The sequence below is a fragment of the Rhinolophus sinicus genome, chromosome 16 (assembly GCF_057876585.1).
Source record: "Rhinolophus sinicus isolate RSI-liver-muscle chromosome 16, RSI-T2T, whole genome shotgun sequence".
Lineage (NCBI taxonomy): Eukaryota > Metazoa > Chordata > Mammalia > Chiroptera > Rhinolophidae > Rhinolophus > Rhinolophus sinicus.
The window spans coordinates 137,285,286-137,312,146 of NC_142516.1; the positions used below are offsets into that span (position 1 = coordinate 137,285,286).

At 47.0% G+C, this 26,861-nt stretch overlaps 1 protein-coding gene across 1 annotated transcript; it reads right to left on the minus strand.

The window, feature by feature from the left end:
* Positions 1-4,494: 4,494 nt before the first annotated feature.
* On the minus strand, positions 4,495-26,843 carry GRK1 (G protein-coupled receptor kinase 1). The gene is made up of 7 exons (XM_019742026.3): positions 17,740-26,843; positions 15,712-15,839; positions 13,677-13,834; positions 12,864-12,947; positions 8,972-9,096; positions 6,956-7,157; positions 4,495-5,665 (listed from the first exon to the last, which is right to left on the minus strand). The coding sequence occupies exons 1-7, from the start codon at positions 18,436-18,438 to the stop codon at positions 5,367-5,369; spliced, it is 1,695 nt and encodes a 564-aa protein (XP_019597585.2). The 5' UTR covers positions 18,439-26,843; the 3' UTR covers positions 4,495-5,366.
* Positions 26,844-26,861: the final 18 nt, after the last annotated feature.

Here is a 26,861-nt window from a genome sequence, read left to right on the forward strand (position 1 = left end):
GTGCAGACAGCAAAACACGACTCCTTCCTGTAACCAAATAACCCTGAGATGACACTCAGGGAATGAATAATGTAGATGGGAGCCAGGGAAACGGCAGGTGGCCCCTGTTTGTCTATCCACACGGGTGAGGTGGGTGAGGTAGCAGGAATGAGACAGGAGACGTTCTCAGAGACATGAATTTTTTAAATTAAAAACACTCTCAGGGCTTTGCTAGAAGGCCTTGTAACCACGATCTCCCAGATCATTCTAACGAGCCCAGCCAAGCAGGAAGGTTCAATTGTCCCAGATGGCTCATGTTTCAAGGTTCTTTTGCTCCCAGACCTCCCATGATTCCTTGGAGCAAGAGCCCCTTCCGGGCCCTGGATTTGCAACCACAGTCTTGTCCAATGTCTCCTGTTTTAGCCAAACAACCTGCAAAGTGCACGTCTCAGCAGGCTGGTGGTTTCCCTGTTGAAAGGAGAGAACCCTACATACCCCTAGCAGGCCTGTCCCCTTGCCCACGGCACATATTAAATACTGACATGCCGGGGAAAGGCAGCTGCCCCCTACCTTTCCTGGAACCACAGGGACAGGACAGGGAGCAGGACACTGAGACCCACCCAGACGTGGGTGGGTCAAATGCCAGGCTGCAGTGCTCCAACGCCTGTTTTCATGAAACCCCACAAAATGTATAACCTTATCCCTCAGCCCATTTACCTTGGAAGTAAGAAGGTTGAATTTGGAAGAACATTTTTCCACTGTAATTGGGGAATTGAAGTTTGATTTTTACAAAATCAAATCAAGACTTCTTATCTTCATTTTAAATTATCTGGGTAGTACCTGAGAGCCTATCTTATTATTTTTTTTAATTTCGTGTTTTCAAATTGAGGTTTTTCTTCCAAAACTGTTCTTCTATTAGCTGGCCTAATGCCTGCGTTTGTATGTTTTATTTTCAATTGAAGCCCACTTGTATACCTGAACACTCACAGGAGGTGGGGGCCCTGTTATGATAGAAAAGGAGGTGTACTCATTCTTTCTAAGGCTCATTTCAGCTTAGTTCATGTTAGGTAATTATATATTTATCAAATCTACAAAGACTGTAGGCAAGAAATTAACCAGCTGGCTATGAGAATATAATGAATAATCCAATAAAGGAGGAAATGAAAGGTTGTGGGCATGTAACTCATGTTCAAATGACCAGATGGGACCCTGAATGTCCTAGGAACAAGGTCTCCCTCACCCTCGTTGGGCCCTTGGGAGCATGAGGCTGCCCCCCTCCCCCATGGGCTTTCCCCAGGGCATCCCCAAGGGCCAACCAAAAAGGGGACCGTGCAGACTTTGGGGGTAAACTATGTGTCTCATGCACGTCCTGTCCACACCACCCTACACTGCCGTGGAACAGCCCTTCCCACTCAAACCTTGCTGCACTCACGTTGTCCTGTCTCTTTGCTGAGGTTCTCCATTTTCATATGCTTGATCATTTTGCAACTTCTCGCTGAAGCATTTTTATGATGACTGCTTAATTATCGTCAGAGAATCCCAACACGTGTGTCATTCCAGCATTGCCACTGTTGACTGTCTTTTCTCATTCCAGTTGGGGTTTTCTTGGTTCTTGGTGTGACAAGTGACTGTCCAATCATATGCTGGACATTTGAGGTGTATGTTATAGACGCTGGTTCTTATTGGAATTGTCTGTTTTAGCAGCCCTCCTCTGACACAGTGCCAAATGGATACTGTGGCCCAGAAAAGGGATTTCATCTAATGTACAGCAAATGCCAGGTCATTCAAGGCCTTAGAGGGAATATCTGCTGCCTCAGTTGGACAGGCATTTATTGAGCACCTGGCACAGAGGTGGGCACAGCAGGACGTGAGAGAAGCACTGAACAGGTCTCTCACCTGGAGTAGCTTACAGTGCAACTGAGGAGACCAGAAGACAAACAGGAACAGACATAGTGCATCTTTGTTTCTCCGTAGCATCTCATGTGGCCCTTGGCACCTAAAGACTTCCAGTTATTGCATTAACTACAACCTTTCCTGGTTTTTTGTTAGTTATTGTGTTAATCAGATATCCTCCCATATTACACTTGATTCACCTTAATAAACCCCCAGGGCCTGCCCCGTGGAGGGGGATGGCCTCTTTCTAAGGTGGCTCGGTCTCTCGTAGGCCACAACTCCACTCAAATATACAAAGTCTCAAACAAGTGCATGACAGGGGTTTGGAATAAAGGGGATTTATAAGTATAAACAGTAGGGACTGACTAGATACTGTGCGTAGCAGAATAACACCACACAAGACTTGCTATAACAAAGAGCAAAGTAGACGTGTGCAAACTCCAGATGCACTGGAATTCGAAATCTGACAAATGGGCTTTGCAAACAATTTTAAAAATCTGGTAGCCATAAAGAGACGAGAATGAAGGCAAAGTTTGTGTGTGTGTGTATACATGTGTATATGTGTATATGTGTATGTCTGTGTGTGTGCACGTGTATATGTGTGTACATATGTGTGCAAGTATATGTGTGCGTGTGTACGTATCTGCATGTATGTGTGGTTTTGAAGGAAAGAATGCAACTAATATTCATGTTACAATCTAGAGAGTCCATCTCACTTTTTTAATTTTTATTTTTACCCGGTTTTCACTTGACTAGCACTTGCATTTTTTGTTTTTTACAAATGAAAAGTTGCCCTGCAGCCATTTTGATTGAAGCACCTCCAGGGCCTCTCACCGCCCTCCCCCTCCTCTCGGGGATTAGGCTGCTAAAGAAATACTGTGGTGATGTTCTCATCATAGTTGTATATCTAGACACACCACGCCCAGGATGCTAAAAGGGGGAATGTCTGGTTGGGCTTTTAGCCAGGGCGTGTTAACGACCAAAATCAGATGCCCAAGTGCCTGAGGCCAGCCACCCTGTAGAGATTTTGAGCCTGGTTTCTGAGGCCCCCTTGGCCGGCTCGGGGTGTGGAGGATAAAGGGGTCAGAGACTAAGGCTTCTCTGCAGAGGACTCACACAATGTGCTTGTGGGTCGGCACAGAGCCCAGACAGGCCAGCAGGGCCAGAGCAGAGCAACGAGAGTTGCTGTTGCAGCAGGCAGCCTGGTAGCCCAGACAGAAGAGCGGGTCCCCTGGACCCAGGTGAGCAGGGGGAGAGAGCTGCAGTGAGGACTGGCCTGTACCCCTGTTCCCAGTCAGTGTGTCCCTGAGCAATACCCACGGTGGCGGTCCCTAAAGACCCATGAAGAAGCCCCACAACAAAGAGTAGCTGTAAGCACCTGCCCAGCAGCTCAGAACTACCCTGTCCACCTTTCTCCTTCTCCAGCCTCACCTCCAGGAGCCGGAAGCTGAGCTTGACTGGGGAGGGCAGCAGAGCTCAGCAGAAAGGGCAGGAACATCCCTCCATCCCAGCTGGGAAAAATGTTTGAAGTAACTGGCGTCCCTATTATAACGTAGACAGGCGGGGCATCTAAGTTAGTGCTTGAGCCCACTGTTACTTAGAGTGGCTGCAGGTAGACACATGGTAACCTCTGGGTAGGGGAGTGGTGGAGTGGGGGCACAGGGCTGGTGGGGTGACAGCAGTGTCCTGGGTCTTGCACCAGCAGGGAAGTCCCCTGGTGTCACAATGTAGTCATTGGCTGAGCATCCATGATTTGTTTTCTCTAGGTGAAATTTTATGTTTTAAAAGTTTTAAAAAATAAAGTGACAACAAGACGTTCGATTGTCTGTGTGTGAATATGTGGAGGTGACTTGAGTTTTATCAAGGGTGGGAAAAGTCAAAGCCTGACCAAACTCCGAGAGACGGCTGAAGTAACAAGTCCCTTCTGTGATTATATCCCAACAGACTTGCGAGTTCAATGGAATAACTCCTTGTTCATAGGTTCAGTCACAGGCATGACAGATTTAACCAAAGAACAATGGATAATTTTTTTAGTGTATGTCCTATGCAATATTTGAGACATACACCAAAAACATTATTTGTTGTTTATCTGAAGGCCAAATATAAACACATGTCCTGTGTTTTATCTGGCCATCCAACCATAAGATAAAGGCAGAGAGGTCCTTGCTGGTGACTCGGGTGTGACCAGAAGGACCTCTACCTTCAGGCACCACGGGCCCTGGACAGGCACGTGATGACCAGGTGGTCTTAGGGGTGAGGGCCAGGCCTCCAGCCGCACAGCAGAGGCTGCTTAAATCATCCTTCAGGGCCATAGGGACCTACAGAAGAATAAATGGCTTTAGAAACATCAGATATAGGTCTTTCTTGCACCAGAAGGTAGTGAAATGAAATGTATAGCCATTAGCTAATCAACGTTACCATTCTGAAAACAAAGCCAGACTTAGGGGAGGGGAGTGATTTGTCCTGCCAACAGCTCAGTGTCCTCTGCCCCTGGGTCCCTTATCTTGGGCCTGCCCAGAGTGATGTATAGGTTGCAGTTTCGAATCACAGACCAAAAAGCACTGCATGCCCCTCCAAGGCCCTCCCAGATCATTCTATGTCTTTACAGTATCACACACAGAGACAGGAAAGAAGGATTGTTCTGAAAGGGTTTATTCCACCAATCCAAGGGTGCTTTAAGGTTAAAGTCCTTCATTGCATAAGGTAACTCTAAAGAACACACTTGATATGTCTCCACAAAACTAGAATCGACACCTAACAATTGCCTGGATCACACACAATTGCTTAAGGAACAGCTCATCTTGTCTACAGAGGCTCTAGATAAAATAGGAGGTAGATGGGTCCCGGTTTTGGCCAGAAACTCTCCAAAGCTGTCAATGGACAAAATGCACTCCTCTCCTGAGGTGGAGGGGGAGAAGATGGGTGTTGCCAGGTGCTGGGCCCTGGCAGTGGCCAGGCGGCATGGGGGCCGGAGCCAGGCATGAAGGGGGTCCAGGCCAGGGTCCACAGCCCACGCCTCTCTGGTGGTGCCCAGGAGCCCGAGGGCTGTGGTTTGCCAACCCCCAGACCAACCTAGAGAAGGCCACCCGCAAGGATGGGGCTCTAGGAAGTTGCATTAAGGTGCCAGGAAACTCAAACTGAACATCCTTTCATCTGAGCAGCCATTTGCTGCCCAACACTGCCACCAGCTTGTATATCCACACAGGAGCCTGGAGAGATGCACGGTTGGTGCCTTCTGTCTGGGAACCATTGGTGTATCTTTTTTGAGTGAAATAGGGCAAAAGAAGTGGACTATTTACAAGCTGGGGCTCCTGACCCCAGGGCTGGGATGTCTGGTGGCTCTGAGCCTCCTGTCTCCTGACCGTGCTTTGAGCATCTCAGCCACACCAGTGGCATGACCCCAAAGAGGTGCCTGTGACATGGTGGGCTTGACTGACACACAAAGGTGTGCTCGTCCCTGCGAGCAGCAGAGGGAGATCCTTTTTCTTTCACATCTAGGAAATCAGACACATTCCTGACTTGGACGAGGGAGTGGCCTCCTCCACGGTGACCCCCTTCATGTCTGCAGGCATCTGCCCGTCAGCACGCCATTGGTTCAGCTCCCCAAAGATGCCCGTCTCAATCATCTCCTCCTGCCAGGGGAGGGAGCAGTTGCCTGTGGCAAATTCCTGGAAGAATTCTGTATCCGCTTTGTCAAAGACCACACCTTTGACTGTGGAAAAGGCCCCTACGTCCTGGATGTTCTTTGCATAGACAGTTCTGGAGTCTGGGATGAAGGGGGGAATCAGCATTCCTGTCAGAAGACAGAAAACACAGGGCGTGACACAGGCACCTGCCAGCAATCCACGCAGCTCAATAAGCAGGGCCTCCAGCTCACTGCTGCCCTTCCTGGGGTTTCCTGACCACAAACAAACAGCACATGGAGAGGGTCCTGGGCGTCCCCCACAGAGTCCCACTGTGAAGGACAGTGTGTTCTCACCCTACATGGTCTCCGCCCCTCACACGGCCGCACACAGCCTCTCTGCAGACCCCCGGCCCCGCACCCTCATGCCAGCCTCCCAGGGCATTGCCATCTGCAGTCAGACACCTAGAACCCAACATGCTCAGACCTGAACTCCACATCTTCTTCCCAAAGTCAGCTTTTCTCTCTCACCTGCTCAGGAGCCGCAATTATCCGGTTACCACATACAGAACTTCGGTCACCCAGGACCCCAACCGAGACCAACCCTCCTTCCTCTTGCCTCTCAGCCTGTCCCCCGTCTCTGCTCTCGGACCTTGGGCTGCCAGACCATTGCAGTGACCTCAGGACTAACTTCCTGACTCCGGCTTCTCCTGGTTCTGATCTCTCAGAGCTGCCTGACCCCACCTCATGCTGAGCTGGTCTTGAAAACTCTCCGTGGTGGAGCCCACCTTCAGATCAGCTGGGAGCTGCCTCTGCTCTGACCCTTCCTTGCAAAAGTAATTTCTCTTATTGAGGCATCTACTACTCACTGTCACCCTGGGGCTCTTGCCATTTAGGCACATGTTCACATATCCTGGCTGTGGGTTCTGGTGGTGAGGGGTGGGGGGTAATGGGTGTGTCCTACACTTCTCTCTCCCAGACACACATGCACACTAGCACGCACACACACACACACACACACAGAGGATCTTACATATCCATTCACTCAAACACTGGTGGAGTGAATGAATCTCTCCCAAGCAGACAGCTTGAGCAATCACAGGCTCCTTGAGAGAACATGGTATGGAACTGCAAAATAGCAGGTTTGGATCTTTAGTTCAAAGGTAAGCCAGCATATTCCCTACACATCCCATCCAACATTTATCAGTCTCCAGCAGGTTTCCCAAGAGGCCTCGCCCATTAAAGCCCTGTCCTGGGGTGCATGGGGGATGACCAGAGCCCCAGAGAGTATTAGCACTACTTGGTACAAAGGTGGCTATCGGAAGAGCATCACCCAGGAGTTCCTGCTCTACTGACATGAGCTAAGCATAGACGACACCAACGAGATGGGACAAGCAAGCGAGAGTCACCTAACAGACCCACCCCCGATACCCCCCAGATCCAAAGACTTCCGGACAGTACCAGCCTCGAGCTGTCTCCAGTTAATGTCTTTAAAAAGGGGGTTAGCGCGGAGCCCATCACAAGTCCCATCTCTGAACCCCAGGCGCTTCTCTGGGTCCTTCTCCAGCAGCACCTCACAGAAGTCCCTGCTGGCCTGGCTGAACTTGTCTGGGTACTTGACCGCCTCCGAGAGGATCCTCTGCTTGAGCTCTTTGTTCTCCACCTGCACGGTGAGACGCACATCATGTTAAACCCCTGCCAAACTCACCACCATCACCAGAGCTGGCACGTCTGGCTGCAGGAGTTCGGAGAGCCCCTGCTGGTGTCTCGGCTGGGCTGGTGCTTCTCCCAAGACGAAGCCTGCCCCTCCCTCATACTGGGCAGAAGTGACGGTGACACCTGAGTGCGCTCCCCTTCCCCACATAGTAGCAGTTAAAGGGCTCAATATCTCAAGTCAAAGGAGCGAAACTCTAAAGGTGCCTGTTAAAGTTGGGGTGCACTGTAGTTTAGGGAACGCTGGTTGATGATGCCTTGGCATGTTACATAACCGTTCCTTACCTAGTGGAGAAAAAAAGAATAACAAGAACTAAAAAGTCAACTTTAGAGACCCGTGCAGGTAGGGCTTCTAACTGGATTGAAACCTGAGGTTGTGTCTATGGATCCCTATTTCGAACCAGCTTTATGGATTATAATCTACACACCACAAAGCTCCATCTTCAGTGACCCCAGGGAAGGGTTTTGATCAATCTCCAGGGACCCCCATCACCACTGCCCCAAAAGTACCCTTTCCCCATTGCAGCTCATTTCCACCCCATCTCAGGCAAACACTGACCCATTTCTTCTCATGGAAAATTAGATATGTCTTTCCTACAATTTCCTAGAAATGGAATCATCCAGAGTTACTCTTTTATGTCTGGCTTCTTTCATTCAGTGTAATAGGTTTGGGACCCATTCATGCTGTGGGTGTATTTAGGTTCCTTCTTTCCTGTCGCTATAAATGGACCACGGTTGGTTCACTATGCACATCTCATAAAAGCTCATCATGCTCATTGACAGAGGAAACAGGGATTCTGGTTGGGCTGTTGGATCAGCAAGAGCTCTGAGGTGGGAGCTGGGAGCTTCTGTCATGGGCTGAGGCTGGTCACCTGCATGTGGATCTCACAACATTTTGTCTTATTTTGCTCTTCTGAGCTGTTGGAAGTCAGGAGAGAGAATTGGTTACCAGAATTCAAGGTGGAGTTGCAGAGATATAGGGTGTCTTGGTGTGTTTGTCATGTGGGGAACTGTGCTCCTAGAAATTGGACACTTAGTTTGTTCCCAAACTGTCTTAGGAGGCAGGAGTGGGGGAGACCCACGAGGAGGTCCAGGCAGAAGAACGCGATGGGCATGAACTCCATAAGAGCCAGGGGAAGTGAGTGTGGGCAAGAGAGGTGCCGCACCTAAAGACTGCCGTTCACACCAGGCCCCTGGAGGTGCCTCCTTTCTCATCCAGCCTCCGCATTCCCTGTTTACGGAGATGCCTGGGGCAGACCACACAGGAGAGAAACAAGGAGCAAGTGAGGCCAGGGGTCAGAGCACAGCATGCAATGTCCACTTTGCTCCAAAGCATGCAGAAAAGCTGCTGTGCTGTACCTGGTGTGGGGCCTGTGGGTTCTTAGCTTCGTGGGAGAGGGTGCTTAGTGTTTGTCTGCAGTGAAAACAATGAAGGCTGTCAAAGGGGCCAGGGCAGCTCGGTGGGGCAGGGAGAGTGGTACTGAGCACTGCTCATGGCAGGGGGTTTGAAAAGGCCCAGGCACCTCTTGTCCTGAAATGCTCCTTGGTGTTACGAGCTATATGAGATGAGATCACCATGTCCCCTCTCCTCTGCCCAGAAAGGACCTACAACAAGAAGCCTAGTGCGTAAGATTTGAGCAGCTCCTCTACAAGGGAGGGTCATCACCAGGTCAGCTGTAGGGACACCTGCTCCTGTAATACTCCCCCAATAAAGAGGGTCAACCCCAGGACAACTGCAGGGACACCAGCGGAGCCACCTCCTACCTTCTCTCCCCGGGCTCGGAAGGGTCCTCTGGCTGCGACCATCTCATACAGCGTAACCCCCAAGGCAAAGTAATCCACAGAAAAGTTGTACTCCTCACCCCGCAAGAGCTCAGGGGCCATGAAACCTGCCGGGCAAGCACACAGGGCACATTCAAAGACGCAGCTGCATGGTGGTCAGCACTTATCCTACCCTGGTAGTTGCAGAGCTGATTCTCCCATGTGCACAGTGTGCCAGGTTCTCCTACTATGACATCTGAGGCAGAAAATTGTCTGTGCTGGGGCTGCCCTGTGCACTGTGGGATGCTGAGCGTCACCCTGGCTCCCACACACTAGTTAGCATCCCCAGTGTGACAACCCAAAATATCTCCAGACGTTGTTCAGTGTCCCCTGGGGGCAAAATTGCCCCTGGTTGACAACCACTGATCTCTACACATGGTGTGAGGCCTCCTCTCCCCTTTGGCACATAATGGCAGACAGAGTGGTGGTCCTTGCTTGCCTGTTAGGCACAAGCATGACCTGTGGAATCATGGGTGTGTGTGGTCATGAGGGTTGTAGAGACAGGCACTACAAGATACTTCCTGAAAGAGCACAGAAGGATAGATTTAAGCCAAGACTTTCCAAAGAGGGAGGGTATTGTCCGAGGGGCCACACTTCAGGCTGAAGCTGAGGGGTGCCCACCAAGGCCAGGCTCTTGGCACTCAAGGAGGTCTTATTCTTGACCAACATGGTGCGTGTGTCAGCATCCTTCAATAGCACTTATTCTAGCTGACCCCAATTCCACGCTTGCTGTGTGCCAGGCAAAGGTACAAAGTGATCTCATTTAATCCTCATAACACCGAGAAGTGCCATTACTTTTCCCTATTATTAGAGAACTAACTTGCTCACAATAACATAGATAATAGGTAACAGAGTAGGATTCAAACCCAGGCATCTGACTCCCTGGCCACTACATCATCCTTTGAAATGGTAGTTAAACCCACTACTAATCATCTTTCTATAACTTAGTTTTCATCTTTACCAAAATTATTCAGGCACATTAAGAATTAGCTAATTCTACAAGGCCTGTTTCTAATAATAATATTACCCTGACCTCTCCTCCTCCTCCACCTCATCCTCATCCCAGAATTGTTTTAGCTGGTTACTTTGGAATTAATATCTATACCTCTAAATCCATGCTTATATAGCTGATTTTGCAGTTCCCATGGGGCCTCTTCTCTTGACTCCCATTCTGGAAGCTGAGGATCTGTTTCTCTTCTCTCCACCACCATGCACGTGCTTCTCCCTCTTCCTTCTCCCGGTATATCGTCAGGCTGGCCAGCACTCAACTCACACTATTCCCCACTGAACCGAAAACTAAACCCCCCTTATCTTTTCTTTTATTTGCTTAGTTATCTGTGTTCTTATTACCAATCTGACCCTAAATTATCTGACAATTCTCTAGTCCCTGTCATATTTTGATATATTAAATATTTTATCAATTTCATCCTAAGAAATCTCCTAGAACCTTCTTACCTGCTCTAATCTGGATTCTGGTTTGCAACCAGCAGTCTGGAATCTCCCTGTCAACCTGAAATCCTTTGCCTCTTTCTGTGTTCTCCATCCCAGATACTCCACTTTTTGGTTAACTCCCTTATTTTGGTCAAGAAGTTTCCTGAGGAAGGGGACTGAGGAAGTAAGTTCTTGAAGACTTTTGTATTTGAATATGCCTTTATTGGACCCTAATATTTAACTGATGGCTTGGCTGGGTATAAAATTCTAAGTGGGAAATCATTTTCCCTCTTATTTTTAAGACAATTTTCCATTGCTTTCTCACTTCCAATATTACCCCAGTGGGGTAATTATGACCCTTTTTATGGGTGAGGACATATAGGTGACTTCTCCAAGGTCACAGGGATAGATCATCTTGCACAGCCCACATGTGCAGCCAATTATTGGGTCCGTGTGCCTAAGTACTGTGCTGCCTGACTCATATGTTCCTAGCCACGTGCTTTATGCCTCTGTCTCTGATAGAAGATGCTTTGTGCAACAAAGCAAGTAAGAGCTTGTCAGAAGTCTGTGTCTGGATGATCCAACTTCCAGGAGCATGTCAGATGTCTCGTCTGCTCCTATGCCAGGTATATGCCACATTTGGGGAGTTGGAACCACGTGCTATGCTCCACGCCCTGAAGGTCAACAAGCTTTGGGCCTCCACTCCCTAACTACCACCATGCAAAGGCCAGCCCGAGATGTGGGAAGGGTAAATGGGCCAGTTTCTGGGCCCATGGTTCACTCCCCTGGAACCAGGAGTGGGTGTTATGGGCTGGTCATGAGGGTGGCTTCCGTGCTCAGACGACTTTAGACATTTTGAGGTAAGTAAAAGTTAATTGTGTCCATTTATTTTCAGTCTTTCCTTGTCCTTCAATATAACTGTGCTCGTGGTGAGTTTCCAAGAGGGAGATGTGCTTGGAAACATCAGCCAAGCTGATGTGACCACAGAATCATTACTCCCCAAAGAGGTTATCAGAGTTAAATTCCATAGAATCTCCTGAATGCACCTTTGTAAGTTTTACTTTTCAGAGAATTACATTATTATCCAGACTGTGCAGACTATGAAAAAGGCGTGTTCAACTGACCACAATTTCTAGGTTAAATCAGGGTCCAAGAGATACACCAATCAGACCACAGGGATGTGATCATCTCCTTTGGCAAATAACTCAGTCGGTTCCACCCAACTCAGTACTAAATGATGCATCTTTTTGTATCCTCAGGGTCTTATGTAGTGCCTGGAGCAAAGTAAGTACTGACAAATATTTGTTGTGTGAATGAATGAATGAATACTACCTCAGTTTAGTTAGTAATTCTTACGCATATTGACTTATCTCCCCCTCCTGGCTGGAAACTCATTGGGGAGAGAAAGCACGCCTATAGCTCCTCTGCACATCCTACTGGGCTGGCACAGCATTAGCCAAAGTGAGTCCCCTGTTTAGAGTCAATTGCAGAGGCTCAGAGGTGGGGCCTTTGGCTGGGAGGGTGCAGAGGAGGCAGAGGAAGAAGAATCAGGAAGGCATCCCCAGTGGTTTTGCTGTATGCCCCAGCCTTCTAACTTACACCCTAACTTCAGCATCTGCTGCAGTTCTTTGAGGGTCACGCCCTGCATCTGACCTTAAATGCTCAAGGCAGCATCCTCACGCACCTGTAGTGAGGTGCATGAGAACCCCCGGCCTGGAAAGCTGTGTCCCGGTCTGTTCAGAGGAAAGCAGCAGCTCAGCGGCCATAGCAAGAGCTATGGGGCCCTCTGGTGGCCGTCAGGGCCCTCACACTCGATTCGAGCGGTTGGCAATATCCTTGAGGTCAAACTATTTCAAATCCTAGCCTTGGAGTTCTCCCAGCTTTCTCCTAATGATCTGAATCACCCTGAAATATGTGAGTGGTGTTTCTGCTCACACACTCATGCCTGAGACTGGAACTTCATAGATTTTGGCTGAGGCTCCAGAAAATTCAAGATAGAACTTTTACCTAAATAAAGCCACAGATGAGGACAAACTCACTGTGTCGACAGTTACAAACCCCCAAAGAGCCCAAAGTCCAAGGACTGGGAAGATTCTGTGACACAAAACAGGAAAGCCATTGAAGAAGGAAGCTTTCATCACAGAGGCCGCACAGCATGACAAAACAACAGTGATTTTTTTAGCTGGGAGGGGTTGTGCCTGCGGTGGGTGCAAGCAAACTCATGCTGCAGGCACCCTAGCCAGTCCCCCTGGTTTTTCATTCTGAGGGTTGAGGGAGCTGCTTTCCTGTGAAACCCCTGCCCTCACCCTGCCATGCACCCCAGGCCACAGTGACCCCCAGGATCCCCAAGGCCTCGCCTCACCCCCTGGAACAGGCTTCCCCACCCTCGCTCTCAGGCCTTTACCTGGGGTCCCTGCATAACCTTTGGTCTTGGTCTGCCCTTCCTTCAGCTCCACGGCCAGCCCAAGGTCAGAAATTCTGATATTGCCTGAAAAGCAAACATGGGCTGAGGTCACATGTGGCTGCAGGGAACAAAGGTGCCTGGTGTTCCCGGAGTGCGCAGGAGCCAAAAGCCAGCCTCTGCACACACTCACAAATGCACACGCTCACGCATGCATGCACACATGTGCACACACATGCACACATAAACACACCTGTTCTCACACATGCACATGTGCATGCACACACACACAGGCAAACACACACGCTCACGCCATGTGCAGACACGTGCACATGAGCAGTTGTACACTCACTCACATGCACACACATGCACACTCTAGGTGGGGGGGCCTGAGGCCTCCGCACCGGGGGACCTCTGCTCCCTGTCCAGACTACAGAAGGACTGAGGGTGACTTCACAGAGAAGGCAGCAAGAAAAGAGTGACAGAGGGAGGATTTGGCCATAAAACAGTACTGTGTGCCCACAGTTCCAGACACTACGTATATCCTGGATTAACTCCCTGCAGCCCCAGGTACCTCATTATGCACCAAATTTCATCAAAGTCCATGCAAAATCTCCATTTGGAGATAATGCCGTTCTGTTGCAAAATGGCTACATGAACAATAAACAAACTTAAGATGTGTCTTGGTAGCGCTCAAAGCTCTGAGGAGCACTTATCAAAACCAGCCCCTCCCCCTACAGATGACCCGTGGGGCCCCAGAGGTAAACAGGGCTAGGGGAAGCTGGGAGGGAGGCTGCGGAGGGGAGGCCACCTCACCTTCGTCATCCAGGAGCACGTTTTCGGGCTTGAGGTCTCGGTAGACGATGGCTCTCTGGTGCAGGTGCTCTAGGCCGCTGATGATCTGGGCCGTGTAGAAGATGGCACGTGGCTCCCGGAAGCCAGGGTTCTCCTCATTCACATTGTAGATGTGGTACCTGGAGGCAGACTATGCGCAGGCCTGTGCTTTTCTGGCACAACTACAAGAGTGTGACCGCAGTTTTGATGGAAGGAAAATCTCAGGAGAACAGTGAGGGCCTCAGAATCCCGTGTGTGTCAGCAAAGTGTCTGGTCTTTTGGGGGCCTCAGTGTCCAGCCTAAAGAGTCTGTGGCAGTGCCGAGACCCCCTGGAAACTGGTACCTGCGCCCTCACAGACCCTTCACCACAAGTGTTACAGGGGAGAAACGGGGCAGCAAAGTGCACTCCTCTCTCCTACCTCCCCAGCCCTGAGCCTGCAGAGGCCAAGAGATGGGCCCCAAAGCCATTTCACCATGGCCAACTGAACGAGTGGGGATGGAGAAAGGAGACGGAAGTCTACATGAGCAGCTCAAGTGACCTCAAATATAAGTAGTTAATACAGAGTCATGTAAACGTGTGGGCCATTTCACCCGACCCGCACACACAGACTCCTTGAGGGATCTCCCTCCTCTCCTGTAACAGTCCTTTGTCATGTTTTCCACTATCACACTGTACAGAGGGGCCAAGCATAACACATAAAAGGAAATGCATTTCTTAAACTAGATAAGCCATCAGGGAGAGAAGAGGCAGACCAGAAAACTTAAAAAAAAAAAAAAGAGAACACTTAAATCAGCCTGAGCACGAGACAGTTGAAATAATAACATAAAAGGCTTTCATATTGCATTTATATTATAGTATAGTGTAGTGCAGTATCGCATAGGATATTACAGTGCAATAGTTTAGTGTAGTATAATGCACTTTGCATAGTATGATATAGTACAGTATAGTGTAGCATAGTGTTACAGTGCAGTATAGCACAGCATGCTGCATTTTAGTATAGTCTAGTGTAACATTATGTACTGGAATATAGTATAATATAGGATAATGTAGTGCAGTTATAGCATTATGATCATTTCTACTCTAAGTCACGTTATTTGTGCTTCCTAGACACTTTTGTTCCTCTTCCGTGTGACCTTACTTGGGTTACTTAGTCAAGGCCTCAGAATCCTCAACTGGAAAATGGGGCCAACAAACTTACGTGGCAGACTTCAGTGGAGATGAAACTAGATGAGAGAATAGGAGTGCAAGGCCTTGCAAATAACACTAACAGCAATGCCCCCCCCCCCTTTATAAGTGGCTGTGACACTCTTCTAAGTGTCTCACATGTATTAACGTCCACTGCTCTCTACAACAATCTTTGAACACCAGTATTATTCTTTCTCCCTATTTTACAAACCAGCGCACTGAGGCAAGAGTGGTCAGGTTGCCCAGCTAGCAAGTGGGTCTGTCCCGTCTGAGAGCCAATGATCTGATTTTGCCCAGGAGCCCAGGGCCAGGCCCTCAGATCCCCGTCAAATTCAGACACCGTACATCACTGACACCCCCTCGTTCTCTGCCGAATGATGGCAAAGCCATGGTTCCCAAAGTTAGCCACATCATGTTTCCAGCCTGCCATCATCCCCAAGAGCGTGTGGTTGATGAAGTTTGTCTTCATCTGCACCCCTCTTAATGCAAGGCCCTCAACCCCCATGAGGCCCCACCCACCCCTCTATCTATTCACCCATCCACCTAGCACCACACGTTCCTGCTGCCCACCCCACTTAATATTTCCCACCATCCACACAAACCCGTGGTCTACAGAGCCTACTTTTCACATGGGACTGAGGATACATTGCTTCAAGTATCAGCAACCAGGAGACAAAGAGGGGAGGATTTTGATGGGGGCACATCAAATGTCACCTTGTGCTCTGCACGTGGGAAGCAGCCCCGCTGAGCCCCAGAGATCCGCTCTCTAAACTCAGCCATTCGAGCCCTCCCAGGCCCAGCTCCCACATGGAAGACAGAAACCCTGTTTACCTTAAGTCGCCTCCATTCATGATGGTCATCACCAGACAGAGGTCAGTTTTGGTTTCAAATGCATAGGCCAGAGAGACTATAAACCTGCTGTGTACTTTTGCTAGAATCTTCTTCTCTACCATAGCGCCCTGAAAAGGAAGATGTTGAAAACGATCACTGCGCTGTACACCAGAAGCTGAAGCGGAATAATAATGAATTGCAACTATAATTTAATATATATATATATATACATATTTATAGTTACAAGAAGCGGAGTACAGCATTAGGAATAGAGACAGTGGAAAGGTGACGACTGTATGCGATGTCAGAGGGGTAGTAGATTGGGGGAGGGGGGTTATCACTTTGTGAGGGTATAAATGATAAATGTCTAACTATTACATTGTTTTGTACACCTGAAACTAATAAAAAATAAAAATAAAAACAAAAGAGTACCCAGGTTTAGACAGGGAAGTGACATCGTCATAAAAGACCAAGTTCCGCAAACCAGAAAATGTCTTAATAAAATAGAAACGGATTTGCAAATATATTTTAAAAGTAGTTTGCACAAAGTCATTGCAAATAACTTATAAACATGCCTCACTCACCCATTTCAGAGACAAAATTGGACATGCAAATTTATCACGTATAGAGGATTTCTAGTTTCCTGGAGCTTCCAGCAAGGGGAGCTTCAGCCAACCAGTCTTACTAATGCCAGGTGAGGGTTCCAGCACATCCCCTGGCTGTCTGTTCGGTTCTGACTTTCCTTGCAGTCCTTCCTTACCTCTAAGCAGCCTGTCCTGTTGCAATTCCAGCCCCTTTCCTTTCCTCCGAACAACGGAGGACAGCCAAGGTCCCAAACCACCCCACATCTCTGTTCCTTTTCTCCTTATTTTAAAATTTCTTAATGTCAATTTAACATGTTTTCAAAATTGTGTTTAGATAAAGAAAGCAGAATCCCTACTGCAGGGGGAATTCTTGATACTGGAGGAGGCCCCTTTAGATGTTAGGTTGATTTTACTTTGTATTAAGTTCAAGGAGGGTCCTGGACTCAGGAGTGAAGAAACTGTAGTACTCTTAACTGTTGGATTAAAACTACAGACAGATAGCTGTGAGAGATAACTGCTTCTCCCCAAAGTCTCAAGGGAAGAGCACCCTCAAGGAACCCCCAAGGGAGGGGATGCTCTGTGGTGTCTACTGTTTATCAAAAAAGGTGTACTTGCCCCTGACAGTCTGCACTGTGCAGCAGGAAAGGAACAAAGAACCATGAGGACGGACCGTATGGCTGGGAGATGAGTTTCTAAGACATTAAGCAGCTTTTGCTGATCCTACCTAAATGGAGTCTGACCCCAGTTAAAGAGGGTGCCCCCCCGAGAGCAACCTGCCTGTGCCTCCATTCACTCCTCATCCCTGGAAAACAGCTGCACTTGGGGAACAGCCTGCACCCAGCCTCACAGACATACTCAGCCTCACATAAAGGACTACTCGTCCTGGCTCGATTCCCTGTGTGTTCTCCATCATAGCAACAGCCAGGGCTTAGGTAAGTTCCATAAAGTCAGAGTAAAGAATTGGAGAACAATCTCCTAACAGCCTCCCACAACACTGCTACTGTATTTCATGGTGTTGGTGAAAACCCAAGAAGGATGACAGAATGTGGAGCGTAATCCACACTAACAAATGCAAAGGCTCTCCGAGAAGGGACGTCAGCAAACTCCATTTGTGTGCAGTATGAAGCTAGTGGCTAAGAGAAGCTGAATGAGGTGAGGCACAGGCTAAGAGGACCACACACTGCCTCCTCCTGCCGCTCCGCTCTATGCCAAGTGCTCGGCTCGGCTGCTGGGCACAGGTAGGGATGACTCCGGACAAGAAGATGCAGATGGACTAGAAACCAGCTGATGGCTGAGTGACAGGAGAGGCAAGGTGAGCGAGCCAGCCAGCTGAGGGGTGCAATGTAAAGCTGGACAAGGCAGCTGAGGACCCTCCCAGCCCACTGACCCACCCATCCGCCAATCTAAGAGCGTGCCCTCCACTGGGAACGGCGGTGCTGCCCACCTGGTACCCCTTCCTTTTCTTCAGCCTCTTCTTGTTCAGCTTTTTACATGCATACATCTTGCCAGTTGCCTTCATCTGGCAGGCCGACACCTCCCCAAAGCCACCTTTCCCCAGGATCCTGAAGTCCAAGAACCAGTCTTCCCCCATGGGCTGGGCCTCCAGCCACTTCCACTGCAGGAACCTCTGGAAGTACAGGGTGCCCAGGTACTCTTGGAATGGGGTCTGGCTCAGGTGGGCCAGGGTGGCCTGCAGGAGAGGCTGAAAAATCCCGTCCCCACTTGCCACAGGTCCCTCCCGGACCTTCACCACCATCCCTTCATCCAGGAAGCTGCAGAAGAGCTTGGCCTGGGGGTCCAGGTACTCAGCCAGGATGGCCCGGGCCTTCTGTGGCCGGAGGTCATCGTCGGCCATGTTGTAATCCTCGATGTCCTTCCAGAGCTCCAGGGCAGCCACGTGCCTCTCATTGGCCTTCAGGAACTGCTGGAAGAGCCGCTTGCCGATGGGCTGCTCCGAGCATATACTCTGGAACTCCAGGTCCAGGCTGTCCCGCAGGGCCTCGCACTTGGAGAGCGGGGGCAGCTTGAGCTTAGCCAGGTACTTCTTGTCCCGGGAGGAAGGGGCACTGCTCCCATCGAAGCTGCCCCGTGCGGTGATGAAGGCAGAGTTGGCCACCACTGTCTCCAAGGACCCGAAATCCATCCCGGTGCCCGCCGCTCTCTGCTCAGGCACCAGGGGCCATGGACTGGCCCTCAGCACCCGCGTGCAGAGTGGGCCTGAGCCGCACGCTGCCCTTGGCCTGTGCCCGTTCCTGGCTTTAGGGACAGGAGGCGTCCTGGCCGGTACAAAGATGACTGGGGGGCATGCCAGGAGCCCCCAGGGAGCCCAGCTGACACAGCTCAGGCTAAATCCCAGCCTGGGGCTATGGAGGACACACTCAGGGCGGCAAGCAGGTGCCAGATAAAGACAATCCCCTAAGCCGCCCCCAGGAGGATTAGACGGCCAGCCTGCCCGGATCCTTCCCCTGAAACCATCTCTGTCTTGACAGACCCCAAGACACCCAGGGGCACTTTACTGAAGCCCCGAGCTTCAGAGTCATTCTGAGCTGCCCTGTCCCGCCCTCTGGCCTCCTGTTTGTTTCCTTGATGGGACTTGAGGCCGAACGGAAGGGAGAGGCGGGGCCCCAGGAAAAACATTAATTTATAAAGATGGCTGGTTGTTTTCCCCAGTATAGTTTTTTTATTTTAAAGAAAAATAGTAAGTGAAAAAGAAAACCTGCTGATAACAGGAATTTAGAGACAGAGAAAAACCACAGTGAACAGTTTCCTGGGGTGTCTGCCGAGGAGAGCACTCAATCGGGGGACTGATGAGCATGTGAGGCCTGACATTCGTCCTGACCCGACACAGAGCAGCCGTGTTCCCGTGTCACTCTGCTGGCTCTGAGGACCTAAGTGAACCCCAGCATCTGCTGAGGGTCAGCTCCACGTCAGTTCCCTTCCCTTGCCTGGGGTGTGCCCCAAAAGTCAAAATGCCAAGAGAAGTGTTCCGGTGAAATTAGGATGGGGAACCAGGAGACCTCCGAGCTACACCCAGTGCCCCACACAGAGAGGCAGGAGAGGGGAATGAAGAGGTCAGGGACATACCTGGGGCATACCTGGGAGTCATCTGGGGCACACCTGAGAGACACCTGGGGCACATCTGGGGTATACCGAGAAATGCCAGTACCAACAGAATGTCAGCTTCATGAGATCACAGGCTCCCTTGTCTGTTCTATACACAGTAGGTGCTCAGCAAATGTTTGGGAAAGGATGCCAAGGAAATGAGTAGGGAGTTGGTTCTAAAGAGGGGAGAAAATGAAGGGTTTCCAAAACAAGGACTGCCCGAGTGAGAAGAGGCCGGGAGATTGCCCAGCCCACCCATCTGTTCCATGGTGGGAGAAGAGGAGTGTCTAGGGTGGCAATGAGATTCTGCAAGTGGGTGCAGGGACACAGGTGGGATCCTCTGTAGCAACTGGGGAGGCGGAGATGAGATCTTGCTGGCTGAGCAGCCATGTTCCCCCTGCCTCCCAAACAAGGGGGTTGGTGGGGCCCCCCCAGCCAATAGCAGGTGATCTTGGGCCAATCACTTTAACTCCTTGCTGCCGACCCAATCAGGGTGAGTTCAAATGGGACACTGGTGTCCATGGTGTGATGTAGTGTTTCCCACAGTGTGTCCTGGGTCAGTGCTTCCCCACGGCACAAGACAGACAAATCGCCTGTAGATCTTGCTAAAATAAATATTCTGCTTCAGGGGTCTGGGGCGGGTCTCTCATAAGCTCCCAGCTGGTGCTAACACTGCCAGTCAGGCCCCACTGTGAGAAGCCACGTCTGAGGAAGACAGCTCCCACGGGTTAACACCAAACTACATCCTGGAGAAGAGGAAGCATTTAGGTAAACAAAGCTAAATATGTTTCCCATCAAGGAACTTATTTAGAGGTTTTAGCATGAACGTGGCTCTCTAAGCGGGGTAAAATATGCGATGTTTCCCAAACTCCTTTGGCTCTCGAACCTCTCTCCTTACTTAAACCTTTTTTGGGGGGAATAACTGTAGACTCACATGCAGTTATAAGAAATAATCCAGTGAGATCCCATGTACCCTTACCTAGTTTCTCTCAGTGGCAACACCTTCCCAAACTACAGCATAGGGTCCCAGCCAGGATAGCAACTCTGACACAATTAACACAGAACATTCCATCACAACAAGGCTCCCTCCTGTTGCCCTTTTACAGACACATCCATCTGCTCCCACTCCCACAGCCCCCTGCACCCCAGGCAATCACTAATCTGGTCTCCATTTCTATGATTTTTTTCATTCCAAGAATATTCTATAAATGGAATCATACAGTACAGAACCTTTTGGGATTGGCTCTTTACATTCACAAAATTCTCTGGAGATTCATCCAGGTTGCTGCGTGTGCCAACAGTTTCATTGCTGAGAATATTCTATGGTGTAGATGAACCACAGTTGATTTAACCATTCATTTGTTGAAGTTTGGGGTTGTTTCCAGTTTGGGGCTATCATGATAGAGCTGCTATAAACATTCACGTACAGATTTTTGTGTGAATATAAATTTCGATTTCTCTGGAATTAATGCCCAAGACTGTAATTGCTGAGTTGTACGATAATTGCATGTTTAGTTTTTTAAGCAACTTGCCAACTGTTTCCAGAGTGGCTGTGCCATTATACATTCCCACCAGCAACATATGAGTGATCCACTTTCTCAACATCCTCCCCAGCATTTGGTGTTGTCACTCTTTTTTATTTTAGCTATTCTAATAGGTTTGTAGTGGTATCCAGTGTGGTTTTAATGTGCATTTCCCTAATGGCAAATGATTTTGAATGTCTTTCCATGTGTTTGTCATCTATACATCCTCTTTCGGGAAATGTCTCTTCATGTCTTTTGACCATGTTTTGACTGGATTGTTTGCGTCTCTGCTGTTGAGTTTGTTGTTTATCTATGTTAGATACTAGTCCTTTGTTGGATTTGTGGTTTTCAAATACTTCATCCCAGTTGTAACTTGTCTTTTCACCCACTTCTGGTTTTCACAGAAAAGGTGTTTTTATTTTGAAGGACAATATCAATTTTTCCTTTTATGCATTGTGCTGTCGGTGTCAAGTCTAAGAACTCTTGCTTAGCCCTAGATCTTGTAGATTTCCTCCCACGTTTTTTTCCAAAGCAATATACAGATTAAATGCAATCCCCATCAAAATCCCAATGGCATTTTTTGAAGAAATAGAACAAAAAAATCATCAGATATGTATGGAACCACAAAAGACCCCGAATAACCAAGCAATCCTAAGAAAAAAAAACAATGCTGGAGGTATCACACTCCCTGACTTTAGCTTGTACTACAGGGCAACAATAATTAAAACAGCATGGTATTGGCAGAAAAACAGACACACAGACCAATGGAATAGAATTGAGAACCCAGAAATAAACCCATATAAATATGGACAGATAATTTTTGACAAAGAAGCAAAAAACATACAGTGGAGAAAAGACAGCCTCTTCAAAACGTTTTATACTTTTACATTTAAATCCATGATCCACACTGAATTAATTTTTTTTTTTTTTACAAGGTATGAGACTTAGGTCAAGGTTCATTTTTTTTGCCTTGTGGATGTTCAACGTGGATGTACAATTGCTCCAGTTCCATCTGTTGAAAGGGCTCTCTTTGCTTCATTGAATTTCTTTTGTACCTTTGTCAAAAATCAATTGGGCGTATTAATGTGAGTCTATTTCTGGGCCTTCTGTTCTGTTCCATTGGTCTCTGTGTCTATCACTCCACCAATACCACACTGCCTTGATTATTGTAGCTATTTCTGTCTATATTTGTGAGGAATATTGGTCTGGAGAATTCTTTTTTTGTACTGTCTTTGTCTGGTTTGGTAATACTGGACTTACAAAATCAGTTGGGAACTGTTCTCTTCTATTTTCTAGACGATATAGTGTATAATTTGTAGTTCTTCATTAAACATTTGGTAGAATTCTCCATTGAAACCATCAGGGCCTGGAGGTTTCTTTTATGGGAGATTTTAAATTATGATATCAATTTCATAATAATTAGAGAGCTATTTAAACTATTTCAAATTGGACAAGTTGTGTTTTTTGAAGATGTGGTCCATTTCATCTAAGTTGTGAAGTTTATGTATGTAGAGTTGTGTGTACTATTCCCTTATTATCTTTTTTATGTCTGCAGGGTCTTTAGTGATATATTGCTTCATTCCTGGTATTGGTTATTTGTGTCTTCTTTCATGCTATAGGTTTGACTATTTTATTGGTCTTTTCAAAAAACCAGCTTTTTGTTGGTTCACTGATTTTCTCTTTTGCTTTTGTTCTTAATTTCATTGTCTGCTCTTATCTTTTATTTCTTCCTCCAACTTGCTCCCCATCTCTTCTTTTTCTAGGTTTTTGAAATAGCAATTTAGATTCTTGATTTGAGACTTGTTCTCTTTTGTAATATAGTCATTTAGTGCTGTGAATTTTCCTGTTAATACTGCATTGGCTGTGTCCCACCAATTTTGTTGTTATATTTTTGTCTTCATTGAACTTCATGTGTTGTTTTAAATTTCCCTTGAGACTTCCTTTTTGACTCATATATTATTTAGAAGTGTACTGCTTAGTTTTCACGTATGGAGATTTTCCTGTTATCTCTCTGTTATTACATTTCACTTTTATTCCATTGTGATTGTACAACACACTCTGTATGATTTCAATTCTTTCAAATTTGTTGAGCTTTATTTTATGGCCCAGGATATAATCTATGTTAATAAGTGTTCCATGAGCACTTAAAAAGAAAGTGTATTCTGCTGTGGTTCAGTATAGTATTCTACAAACGTCAATGACATCCTGTTGGTTGATGGTGTTGTTGAGTTCTTCTATATCTGTGCTGATTTTCTATTTAGTTGTTCTATCAGTTGTTCAGAGAGAAATGTTAAAGTCTCTAACTAAAATTGTGTATTTGTCTATTTCTCCTTTCATTTCTATCAGTTTGCTTTACATATTTTTCAGCTCTGTTGTTTTGTGCATACTTGTAGGATGGCTGTATCTTCTTGGTGGATTGACCCTTCATCATTATATAATGTCTGTCTCTGGAAATTTTCTCTGCTCTGAAGTCTACATTATATGATATTCCTATAGCCATTCTTGCTTTAATATTTGCATTATATATCCTTTTCCTTTTCTGTCAGTCTGTTTTTAATTGATGTGCTTAGACCATTTAATGTAGTTATCAATATGTTAGGGCTCAAGTCTGCCAGTTTTCTACTTGTTCTGTTTTTTGCTTCTGTTTTCTTTTTCCCTTTCTCCTTTGGGTTACTTAAACATTTTTTTAGAATTCAATTTTGATTTGTCTATAGTATTTTTTAGTGTATCTCTTTATATTGCTTTTTATTGGTTGTTGTAGGCATTATATTACATATACATAATTTTTCACATTCTATTGTCATTTTATCAGTTCGAGTGAAGTGTTACCTTTTTTTATTCTCTCCTGTTGATAATGCAATTGTCTTAATTATTTCATCTACATATATTCAGAGCAACATTAGGCAATGTTATAATTTTTGCTTCAACCATCAAACATAATTTGGAAAACTCAAGAAGAAAAGGAAAGTCTATAGTATTTACTGATATTTTTCTGTGTTATTTCTTCCTTCCTGATGTTCCAATATGTGTTCTTTTAACATTGTCTTTCTGTTTCGAGAACTTCCTTTAGCCATCCTTTTAAGACAAATCTGCTTGTGACAAATTATTTTATGTTCCTTTTTCTTTATTTGAGAATGTCTTGATTCTCTCCCTTCATTCCTGAAGGCTTTTTGCTGGATTTAGAATTCTAGGTTGACAGTACTTTCATTTCAGTTTTTTAAAAGTATTGTGCAACTTCCTTCTGGCCTGTGGTTTCTGATGAGAAATCTGCTGTCATTCAAATGGTTTTTCTCTGGCTGCTTTCTAGATTGCATGCGTGTGTCTTTAATTTTAAGAAGTTTAATTATGATGCATCTTGGCATGGATTTGGTGGGAGGCATGGTTATCCTGTTTGGGATTCACTCAGCTTCTTGAATCTATAGGTTTATGTCTTTTGCCAAATTTGGGGAGTTTTCAGTCATTATTTCTTTGAGTAGGATTCAGCCCTGCCCTTTTACTTCCTTTCTTCTAGAACTCTGATGACACAAATGTTATTATAGATATTAAAAATGAGGCTCTGTGCATTTTTTCCCAAGTCTATTTTCTCTCTCTTGTTCAGCTCAGATAATTTCTATTGTTGTTGTTTTTTTTTCCTCCAGGTCACTGGTTCTTTCCTCTGCCCCCTTCCTTCTGCTGTTGAATCCATTCTTTGAGCTTTTTATTTTGGTTGTTGTATTTTTTAACCTAAAATTTCCATTTGGTTCTTCTTTGTATCTTCTATTTCTTTGATGAGACTTTCTATTTTTTCATTTGTTTCGAGAATTTTCATAATTGCTCACTGAAGCAATTTTATCATGGCTGCTTTAAAATCTCTGTCAGGTAATCCCAACATCTGTCACCTTGATATTTCAATTGATTGTTTTGTTTTCATTCATTTTGAAATCTTCCTGGTTCTAGGTATAATGAGGTATTATTACTTGAAATCTAGACACTTTCCTATTGTTTAATCCTTCAATTTTTAGCTTTCTTTGACTCCACTCCAGCGGCAGAAGGGAATTTGGCTCTACTTCATTATTGCCAGGTGGCAGTAGAAGTCTTGGCTCCCCACTTTGTCTGGAGCCCATTCTTAACGGGGCATCTGTCCTCCAGTTTTAGAGCATACTGTGGGGGAAACTGCCCTCTACCAGCATCCCTTTCCCTGCCTCCTTCTTACAAGGAGAAGGTCACTTTGATAATGTGTGTGCAGTTTAGCACATACTTTCATGCTTCTGGGACTTCAGACACTAAGTGGGGAAGACTTAGTTCAAAGACTTCCAGAAAGAGTTCATCTTTTGCTCGTTTGAAGAGCATCGCTATGCTTCATAGACAAGGGCACATTTATTCTGTGGACAATAGTTGCTGTACTTATCTTCAAGCCCCAGCACTTGGGGTCCCAGACCCACAGGTTGTGGGTAATTAGACTGCAACCTAGTACCACACTCTGTTGCTATTGTCCTAAACTTCCAAGGTTGTGAATAGGAACAGTGTTCATGAAAATGCATAGGATTGATGCATTAATAAATTAGGACTCCTCACTCAAATGGTACAATTCCATCTTAATTTTGAGGTGCTCATTTTCCTGATAAACTCTAAACCATCCTAAAGAAAATGAGGCAGAGTAATGGTAAGAGGGTTTTTCATTATTATTCTTACCAAAGAAATCTTCAAATCTGGCTACATAGATCCGTAAGAGGGAAAGCCTAGATGTGACAGTGAACGAAATTCTACATCTTTCTATACAACACCCATTATTTTAATTGGGTTTTGGCTGAGATATTTGTAGAAAGGCTTCTGCGGCACATTATATTTGCTTGGCATTGACCTTTCAACCTAACTGCAGTGTGGGATGCCCCAGTGAGCAGACATCATAGTCCCAGCCATGTAAACCACCAAGGCTTCTAAGCCAGTGGTTCTGGTCACGCATTAAGGTGGTCTGAGGGGCTCATAGTTCTCTGGAAGCTCAGAACCCCTAACAGCTTGGCTCTCGGAAACTTGGGGGTGGGACAGGCACCAGGTTTCAAGGTTCTCCGGGTGACTCCAATATGCTTCCAGACAAGCATCCCCACCTGGATATTGCTGCAGTCCTGCAGCCATAAGCATGGTCCCCCAGGAGCTCCTGGGCCCACTGGGTCAGAATCTGCATTTCAATAGATGCCCAAGGTGTGGTGTGCATTCAGTTTTGAAATGCACCTCTAGGTTGTATGACTGGGAATTCCTCCATAGACATAAAAAAGTCCTAAAGAGCCCAAGTCCTACCCAACAATGGATCTCAGAGGACAATATCCTTATCGCTGACACTGAGCATCAAGAACAACGGGAGGCGAAGGGACCAGGGACGCTTCTCAATCCTCTTGTCTGGAACAGAATGTCTAGCCCCTTTCACACACTGGCCCTGTTTTCACAATGTCAGATGTATTCTCTCCAGTGAGTGGTAAACACTGGGACGACAGAGTCTGGAGCCAATTGCAGAGCCCCAGCAGCTGCATTAGCATGACATCGACCACATGTTCCACATCATCTCACACCAGGAAGTGTCTACACGGCAGGTGAGCATCTGGGTCCAGGCCTGTCCTCGTGCTGACCTGTGCTCTTTACACCTTTCCTCCTGAAGCAAGAGAATGGGGCAGAGCTGAACAAATGGTGCTTGTTCATGCACGCAAGCATTCCTCCTTAGTCATGATCAGAAAACAAAGTTATGGGCCAAGGGCACACCGAGAGGAGGTGGTAAGAAGAGGTGGCACCACCCTGATTTGCACAGGGGAGGTGAAGGGGCACCTGATAGCAGGAGAACCTGCCGAGCTCACGGAGCTGCCCGCTACTGGTGTTTGGATAGCCGAGGTCTGATAACGCCGCTCTGGTGCTTTCCCTGAAAACTGCCTCTAAGGTGCCTTTGACCTCTGAAGAAGGAGACTATAAAACCCAG

Bases quoted from the DNA above. Each gene is read 5' to 3' on its own strand.
- GRK1 (XM_019742026.3), bottom strand. From the start codon at position 18,438: ATGGATTTCGGGTCCTTGGAGACAGTGGTGGCCAACTCTGCCTTCATC. The intron at 13,835-15,711 runs GTAAACAGGGTT...GTCTGCCTCCAG, and splicing joins ATGAATGGAGGCGACTTAAG to GTACCACATCTACAATGTGA. The intron at 9,097-12,863 runs GTAAAGGCCTGA...CTTGCCCGGCAG, and splicing joins AGGTTATGCAGGGACCCCAG to GTTTCATGGCCCCTGAGCTC.